Below are 10,006 nucleotides of genomic sequence, written 5' to 3' on the forward strand. Positions count from 1 at the left end.
GAATTGCAGGTAATATATTTTTCTGATTAAAGATTTATTAACTGATATTCACAATTTTCGAATTGAAAGGTTCAATTTTTTTAAGGTTATAATCGGTTAAATTTCATAATAAATTATTTTTTAATCCATAATTCATTAACAATCACTCAAATATTCGTAAAAAAGTATTCGTGAAGATCTTTATAATCTTTGTAAATTTTTAGGTCTTTTTTATTTTATTTACTTAATTAAGTACGCTTAAAATTCAAATATTCAATATTTGTTTTAGCTATTTTTATAAAATTACATTCCACAATGTAACCAGTAACTTATTAACTAAAAACAATACTACAAGTCTTTCAGATATTTTGTTTAAAGAAATTATTAAGAATACCTCCACAGCAGGTAAACTTTTCTGAAAATTTATTAAATATTTATCTGCAATATTTGAAGTATTTAATTGCAAAGTTTAGTGAAAATTGTATATAAAGATTTAAATGTTCACGCTAAACTTTTATTTAATCGGGACATATTTGAATTTTTACATAATTTTCAATAAGCTTTGCAATTAAATGCTCCGAATATTGCTGGTAAATATTTAATAAATTATCATAAAACTTTCGGTGTTGTGAGGGTATAATAATAATTAAGAATTTTTTTATAAGAAAATATACATTTCTTGTTTTGAAATTTACTGCAATTGCCCAATGACAAAACTTTTCGAAAAGATTATTTGTTATTTATGTTATGAGGTACGTAATTTTTAATTAAATAAAATAATAATAGACCCTGTCCTTCTTATCATTCTGTCCTCATTCAATTCATGCGTCATTGCATGCATTACAAGAGGACAGAACGATTAAGATAAAAATTCTATGCCGCTTGTTAAAATAAGTTAATAATAGTTACTTTATTGTTTTTATTAAAGAACTAGAAAGCTCCTTAAATTTACACAAAAAATGTTTCACAGAGTAATATATTACTGTCAGTATGCGTTATATGTGATATCCAAATTCCTACTTTGGAAGCAAAAGATCACCCTTGTTTTGTTGGGTATAATATTGACGAATTGTACTCATTTGCTGATTATGTGGGCCCCAGCGAAGATATTGATTTGTTGATAGAAGATATGCGCCCCGAATATCTAGAGAAAGATGTGAGTAAAGCGTTATAATTAATAATAATGACGAATAATAATATAATGAATATAATAAACTAAAGTAATTTTATCACTAGGCTAAATGATCTTTATAAGAGAAAATATTTTTTAATACTAATCCTGATTTCCTATATTTTTTTCTGCGCGAAATGACTGAACCTTCTTTTAAGAAACGCAAATTAAATAAAGAACCTGCAAATGATAATAAAATGATTCAAAATGATGATGATGTGAGCATTGCTGTAAACGAAAACGTTGAACTTAGTATGTTTTTAATTTTGAAAATACATTTTATATTTTATTTATTATTTTTTTCTCTTACAACCCTAACAATTGTTAAGAATGTAAAATCACTTTTTTCCCTTTAAATAGATATATTAATATTACTTTTCAGATAAGAATGGAAATGCTAAAAAAAATACTGATTCGTTAAAAGAAGTATATACAAGGCGCAAAAGTCATGTACCTAGTGGTTCGGCCCAAAGGGCACAACGCTATTGGATATTTGATGATTCCTTTTCGTTTTTAAATGATGTTATTGCACCTGCAGCGTAAGGAAATTTTAAATTTTTTTGTCATATCTTAAACGCCATGAAATCAGGAAAAACGTCTTTATTTTTATTTATGAATCTTACAGTTTTAAATATAAAAAATTTATAGAAACTATATTTTTGATTTTTGATTTTCTAATTTATGAAATTCAGAACCATCAGCAATGTTCCAGCTTCCAATGCACCCGAAGAAAATAATAATAATGATAAAGTTCTCAGTGAATTGGGATTTAATGTAAAAGGAAAAGGACCAGTTGCAGAAATGACAAAAAGTATGGTTACATTTTTTCCTATTTTCTAGAATAATGTAACACTTTTAAAACGGTCTCTGAAATATTTAAATATATTTTATAACTTTATATCTAGTAACATTTATTACTTTTTTTAATTCCTCAAAATTGTAAATGTTTGAAATATAGGCAAACTCTACAGTTTTTAAAAAATAAACTTAATTTAATTATGATTAATCAAATAAAGCATGGTTTGTAAAACACGTATTCTTTGAAACATTTCAAATAAGTTTTTGAAAATTTTTAAATTTTAATAATGATATTATATACATTAATAAAAATACAAATCTTCATTTCAAAAATTAATTTTGTAGGCACACGAAAGAAACAAACCCCTTTCGATGCAGATATAATGAAATGCATTGAAACATTATCTTCGCCGCCGCCTCAAGTGCAATTTACCAGCTGTGAACAATTTGGTATATTTATAGGGAAGGAACTTGAAAAATTGGATAACGATTACCAAAGAATGGATGCTCAAATAAAAATAATGAAGGTTTTGCAAGATGCAATATGCCGTTAAGAAAATGTGTTTAGTAATCATTAAGTTGTATTTAATCATTTTTGAATTTATATATAATGTTCGAAGTTTTAACGTTAATACTATTATTTTGAGATTTACGTAACAACCACTTGTGATTGATGTTACCTGTGTTACAAAGAAAATGACTGATTAGATATATATATATTTATAACATTTGTCTAACGATTAGAATATTTAATGTATCAATTAAGGTGATTATTTTTGTATCAAAGTTAACTAATTTTTAGGCAACAAATTTTACTTCAAGCTGATGTTAAAAACACAGTAAAAAGTTGTCTATATTGGTGTTATAAAAGTGTTCATTTAATTTTTAATTAAATGTGATATGAGAACGATTAAAAATGTAAAAATTAAGATACTGCATGAAAAAATTGTGATCTCGAATTAGTTTATATAAAACACACTGATGAAGAAAATTTTGTGCAACATTTATTTATTTATTTCTTTTACATACTAACTCAACTATCATCTTCAAAAATAGCTCTATCTTGCCATGGAACTTTTCCTGCCCCCATAAAAAAATCTTTAAAATGATTTCTAATTGCTCTAGCTTGATTCTTTCTTGCTGTCACTGACAGAGGTATTTCCAAAGGCTGTAAAGCACTGTCATCAATATTTACATTTTGATCGGCAGCGTTGGCAGAGCAATAATTTTTCAAATCACGAGGCAATTTTTTTTCTTCTTTTAGAATAAAATTATGTAAGCATACGGTGGCTAGGACAATTAATTTTACAACGGCTAAATTAGCCATGATCGGGGTTCGAAAAATTCTCCACATTGCAACTAAAATGCCAAAAGCATTTTCAATGGTTCTGCGGGCTCTGCTCAATCGATAATTGTAAATGTTTTTATCTTTAGAAAGATTCCCACTATTCGCTCCTTTAAAAGGCGTTAAACAATGTCGACTATTTTCAAATGCTGCATCACCAATGAACACCATTGGCATTTTTGGTCCTTCAGGGTAGAGAGACATTGGAGCCGGAAGATTCAAAGTATCTTCCTCTAGAGCATGAAAAAATTGGCAGTTTTTTAAGATCCCGCCATCACTTTGTCTCCCCTTGCCACCTACATCTACCATAGTAAAATTATAATTCGCATCTGTCATTGCAAGAAGAACAATGCTATGAAAATTCTTGTAATTAAAATAGTCCGAGCCTGTATCGGGTTGTGCCTAAAAATGTAAAAAATTGTTTATTTAAAATATTTTTTAACTCTTTTACAATCATATTCATTTAAAAATTAATATACTTTTAAGATTTACGAAAGTTTAAAAAATAATACATTAATATATCATACATTATTATTTTTAATTTTTATTAATTATAAAATTTAAGGAATTATAAATAGAAAGCCGTTTTGGAAAAATAGAAGCAAAAAGTTCACGTCTTTTGAAGCTTATAAACTTAATTGAATTAAGATTTTCATACCCTGCTAAAAATAAAATCAGAAATAGTGACAAAACGTCAGAATCTGTGACATTTTGTGACTTCTCTGACGTTTCCTGAGACCCAAAACTGACGCGTGCCTAATGTTACTGATCCTATTCATTTTAATCACCAAAATCATCCCCAATAAATTATTTTTTGCCAAAAATTTTAAAAAAACGCACTATGTGTAGGTGTGTAAATGTAAAGTACCGTTGCATTTTCAAATTTGTATGCATCCCTTTTCTACACAATAGAATCGCAGGTCTATTGTTCAGAGCTTCGGGTTTTTAACCTGAATTTTATTACTCTGAAGTTTTGCAATTTTAACTTTTAAAATGAAATGAATAAAAATTCAGAATCCACACTTCTTTACGATTACAAATATATACAATATATCATATAAAACATTTTTTCAACGAAACTGTAACGTATCTCGAAAACCGTAATTACTGGATAAAAACTGATATCATTTTTGAATTTATGTTCTAAGAGATATATTGAAACATATTAAGAATAAATGTTAATCATTTGACTTCATGAAAAACAAATATGTTTAAATAAATATAAACCCTTAAAAAGTTAAAAAATTTATCCTTCAACTTAATGACGGTCAGAGGCCTTGAACGAGACCTTTTTCCAGGTAAAGGGTCCGTACCTATACCTTGCATAAAAAACCTCACTACTTTTGGCGTTTCCTGACTAAACTGACCTGATCTGACTATCTGTGACTGCAAATGTAACAAAAGTAGTTCAAAAACGTCAGGGATTCTGACTATTTTCCTGACGTTTCCTGACTTTATTTTTAGCAGAGTATTATGAAAAGACAACATACGAGTGCAACAAAATTTATACGCAAGAAAAGCATTATTGTCCTTTAATTTTATAAATTTAAATAAATTCCGCAACTTAATTTTTGGTTACCTGCATTAGGACGTGCTTTCCATCAATGGAACCAAAGCAGTTTGGAAACTGCCACTTTTCATTAAAGTCGTTTATTAGCACATTCCAAGTCTCCACAGTGTCCGGAAATGCAAGTACTTCAGGCTGTAATGTTCTCCACAAAATTAATAATGTTTCTGGAATAAATACTTGAATTGTTTTGATTCCCATTCGAAATTGTCGTGATAATGAAGTATAAGACTCTCCTGTTGCAAGATACCTAAAAAAATTTGAAAGTTACTACAGACATAACGTACATTATATATTGATCTAGGGGGGCTTCGCCTCCCTGCGCGCTTCGCGCGTGAACTCCCCTATTTTGAATTAAAAAATTTTAAAACTTAATGTTAGTATAAATTCTATTGCATCAATACATCAACAGTTAATTTAAAATGACAAAAATATTCATTCCTTGACTTTGAGATTTGAGAGTATAGAGTCAAAAATTCGAAGGTCAAAAAATACTTAAAATTTGACCTATATTCTGAAGGTAGAAAGAGTTTCCGGGGGTTTCCAATCCCCCTTGGAATCGTAGGTTAAATATGACCTGAATGTTGACCTTAATTTTGAGGGTAGTGAAGATGAGAGAAAGTTTTCTCTTCTAATACCTAGGTCAGAAATAAATTTAAATTTGACTATTCGGGAAATTGTCTTTCCGGAAGACAATTTCGGGAAAATGTACAGCCTAGCCGTCATCCCCCATCCTAGAGGTCAAAAAATCTTGAAACAGCGGCGACGGCGTCGACGAAGATATCTTTTTGTAATATAAGAAGATATTTAAGAATTATGAAACCTTTAAATTAAATGAGGAAACTACAAATAACATTAAAAAATTCATTACCATGTTTCATAAATATTCTTATTATTTTAAAAATCTGTAAAGGAAGATTGTAAACAATAATTTTTTATAAAAAGCATTATTATGTATCTACTATTTATTCAATTATCATTTTTACAAAGTTTCAAAAAAATAAAAGTAATATTATTTTCTAAATGTATGAAATTATTTAAAAATTAAATATTTACCTTAAAGTTACGATTAACTTTTCGGATGGTGAGATTATGTCTTCTCTCGTGGGATAGCTTTGTAGACTTTCTCCTACTTTTATTAAAAGTTTCTCAAATGTAGAGACAGACATGCGAAGATAATTCTTAAACATTACTGGATCATGCATCACCATTTCTTTAACTAATGAATTATGTGCACCTAAATTATTAAAACAAAATTTATAAATTATTACATTTATAAATTAAAAAATAATGTTAATTTTCTTTTGCTCTTCAATAAGCATACCAAATATTGAACGTTGGAGCCAAAGAGGATGTACTCTGTACTTTCGACTTCTTCGATTTTTATTTTCATGTATCATTTTATTTAATAATAAGAGGGCAAGTTTCTTCTTAGTAATCTGTAAATAAATATTATGAAATATTAAAATTATTATAATTTTTATTAAATTCATATTACATTAATATTAATTTAGTGCACATTATTTTCAAAACAAATAAACTATATGCAACTTAATCTCATAAAAGAAATAAATTTCATTAATGAGTCAATGATTAAACTAATATAATTTAGATATATTTCTTTTATTGAATGTGATTTAAAATTTTAATTATTATTTTATGTCTAGTATTATTATTTTTATAACACATGTAAAAAATTTTGATTTTAGGCGGACTTAATTTAAGTAAATAAAATAAAAAAGACCTAAAAATTTACAAAGATTATAAAGATCTTCACGAATACTTTTTTACGAATATTTGAGTGATTGTTAATGAATTATGGATTAAAAAATAATTTATTATGAAATTTAACCGATTATAACCTTAAAAAAATTGAACCTTTCAATTCGAAAATTGTGAATATCAGTTAATAAATCTTTAATCAGAAAAATATATTACCTGCAATTCTGAGTCCTCCATTTCTTAAAATTAATAAATTCGATGAGATGATCAAAATTTTAATTGCTTAACAATGATTTTTATTAAACAAAATCACTTTATACCGCGCGGTCTCTAATCGAGTTTGTTGTCATAATATTGCAACCGGCTCATCGCGCATGCGAAGCATTATCTTTTCTACAAACATCTGCTTGATCATAATAGAAAAATATTTTCAACACATTTCTGGAAATATATTCGCTTCTTATTAAAAAAATTTTTACACAAACATAATTAACTGCATTTTTTACAATATAACTTATTTATTAATGTTTCACAAGTTTTTATCTTTTGCTAATCGCAGATTAATTCACAATTATTCAAATCATCCCGCCATAGAATCAATTTTCTAACTTGCTTTCCAAGATAGAAAACTCATTTCCAACTTAGGAAACTGTTACACGACGGAAACATACTCGGGATCGGTGCGGTATACAAGCGCCTTAAGTCCTGCACCGTGCTTCATTAGCGAATCAAAGTGGCATTTCAAGTAATTTATATGATGTAATAACGTTAAGATCCTATGTTTTTGAGGAACTGAGAAGCTATATTTTCTAAAAAATTTAATTAAAATTGCATAATTTTGTCTAGACTTGTGATGCCACTGAAACGCACTAATGAGTCGATCGTCACCGGATTTTCTAGAGCATAACTCTATATTGGCAGCATCAATGAAATTGTCTGAGGCTTCACAAATCTCATTGAAACTATCAATAGAGGTGTATGGTTTAGATGTTTCGATATTTCTACGGTTAGCCATTTTTTTTTAAATTCTGAAAACGATTAAATGAGGAAAAAGCTGAAAAAATCTGAAAAGAACGCTGAAAATAATACTGAAAAGAACGCTAAAAAGAAGGCTAAAAAATGCTGAAAATAACCTAAAAAAATCTGAAAAACCTATCAAAAGAATTTGGAACAAGTTGGAAAGAAAGTAGTGGTGGTGAAGGGGTGAGGTGTGGGGGTAGTGCTCGATGATATACGCTTTTTAAAGATGTCTCCCGAAGATGATGTTGTGAACCTTCACTCTGCTACTTTTAGTATATCTGAAACAGAAATAGAATTATAATCAAATTGATGAATATTAAGAGAAATGTATGCAAAGATATATAATTTGAGTAAACTTACAATGCTGTTATAAAATTTGGCAATGCAAATGAATGTTTGTCTCTTGTAGTAAGATCGACTTGATATTCTTGAATCTAAAACAGAAAAAGGATTATGATTAATTTGATATAATTTATGTATAAGAATATAAGACTACGATTAACTCACGCTGATGCTCTTGGTACTGCTTCTTCAACAAAGTTTTGTACTGGAATGAGACCTCTGAAGAGGATTGCTGTAGATATATGACTAGTGCCAGAGGTCTGATGTTGCTGATTCTGGAAGCTGAAACAGAATGACTTTCCTTGCCACGGGAATCGCCTGAGGTACATGTAGTCCCCACCATACACAACATCCCACCACTGAACTCCATCCCCACTTGACGCATGGACTACCAACAGGCCCCGGTGACCGTACGCGCAAATCTGCCGCGCACCTTTCACTTTTGAGTCATCCACTGTGCGCCACCCACAGCCACCCACTCCCAACCACCCACAGTCCCGCGCGGTATCTCGCGAACCCTTTGTTCCTCGAGGTTCTAATTATGATTTTTGAATTTTTGGGACCGTATATGTTTATACGCAGAGAAGACATATATGCAAATTATGGGGGTGGGTAGGCGACCAAACGGGTTAAAAATTTCAAAAATTCCCGCGAGCAACAGCGCCATCTCGCGACAACGGTCGGTAACACCAACCTAGCCAAAAGGGTTAAAATTCAAAAATTCCCGCGAGCAACAGCGCCATCTAGCGACAACGGTCAGTAACATCCGCCAAGGGTAAAGTAGAGTTTCCATATGTCGGTAATGTAGAGACCTGCATTACCTGTGTTTTAGAACTGGCACAGCCCTACTACTCATCCGGTGAAGGTTAAAATATATTATTATAAAATATTATATTATATTATAAAAAACCTAACTGATACCAGAAAAAATTTAAATACTACAGGGTGAGCGCTGTATAACGTGCGTGGCTCTCGCGCGGCAGTTTTTGCGCGCAATATGCAGTGCTCGGAAAAAAGTCAAATTATAGAAAACCGTTTTATTTGCCCTAAAATGTCTATTTATTTCTTGTTTAACTATATTTTAAAGAAAACGTAGCAAAAGAAACTGAAAAAATCGCGTATAAAAAGCACTTAAAACTTCAATTGTTTATAAAAAATTATTAAAAATTTTAAAAAAACTAATTTTTTAAACTTTTCATTTCATTACTTAAAAGTAAATTTACGCACTGATATGTCCATAAAATTTTGTTTAATTTATGAAAAAATTCAATTTGTTATAATTATTTTAATAAAAGGTTTCAAAAACATTCAAGTAACAATAAATATTATAAATAATTTGAATATTTTCCAAATACTCCGTGAACATATTACCAGATACTAATACTTGAAAATACAAAGACTTATTATAAATTTTGCAACTTTATAAAAAACATTAAAAATAATAGATCTTGGAATATAATTGTCTTCAGGAATTTTTACTCATATGAAGAGAAGACTTATGATTAAAATATTACGAATTTTTGAAAGTTATTTGCAAAGATAAGTCTTACATTTGGCTATATTTACGTATAATATTTTTCCTCATGAACAAGAAAATATGTTTTAAAAGTAACAATCTTTTGTAAACGTTATATGGGGGGATAAATGTTGATTTTGAAAATTCTTCTGAAATTATATTTTTATAACACTCAATTTATCTAAAATACAAAAATCAACATAGAAACCCTCAATATAGTGTTTACTGCATTCCGCTATTGTTAAGGCCCGGCGACCGAAGGTTCAAAAAAATAAGATCTATACTTGAAGGGTAGAATATGACAAAAGGGGTCAAGCGCCAATTTATCGAAAATGAGGTTTTTGCATAAAAAACTCAAGAAAATTTATTTACACATTTCTGTAGAAGGATTTCCTTTTTTATTGCGTATTTAAATCAGTTTTTAATAAAAATTAAATTAATAAAATAGCCTCAAATTTACTTTATTGCAACCTGATTGAAAAACAAAAGAAAGTGGTGAGTCAATAATATTATGCATAACTTAAGAAATTTAAAAACATTGCTTTT

General features: G+C 29.0%; 1 protein-coding gene across 1 annotated transcript; it reads right to left on the minus strand.

Annotated features, from left to right (window-relative positions):
* Positions 1 to 2,981: 2,981 nt before the first annotated feature.
* Positions 2,982 to 7,103, minus strand: LOC127280388 (uncharacterized). The gene is made up of 5 exons (XM_051303345.1): positions 6,799 to 7,103; positions 6,185 to 6,299; positions 5,917 to 6,097; positions 4,873 to 5,110; positions 2,982 to 3,695 (listed from the first exon to the last, which is right to left on the minus strand). The coding sequence occupies exons 1-5, from the start codon at positions 6,817 to 6,819 to the stop codon at positions 2,982 to 2,984; spliced, it is 1,269 nt and encodes a 422-aa protein (XP_051159302.1). The 5' UTR covers positions 6,820 to 7,103.
* Between the last annotated feature and the right edge of the window lie 2,903 nt (positions 7,104 to 10,006).

Source organism: Leptopilina boulardi, unplaced genomic scaffold, assembly GCF_019393585.1.
Source record: "Leptopilina boulardi isolate dan_hultmark-lab unplaced genomic scaffold, ZJU_Lbou_2.1 LbouV2_243, whole genome shotgun sequence".
Lineage (NCBI taxonomy): Eukaryota > Metazoa > Arthropoda > Insecta > Hymenoptera > Figitidae > Leptopilina > Leptopilina boulardi.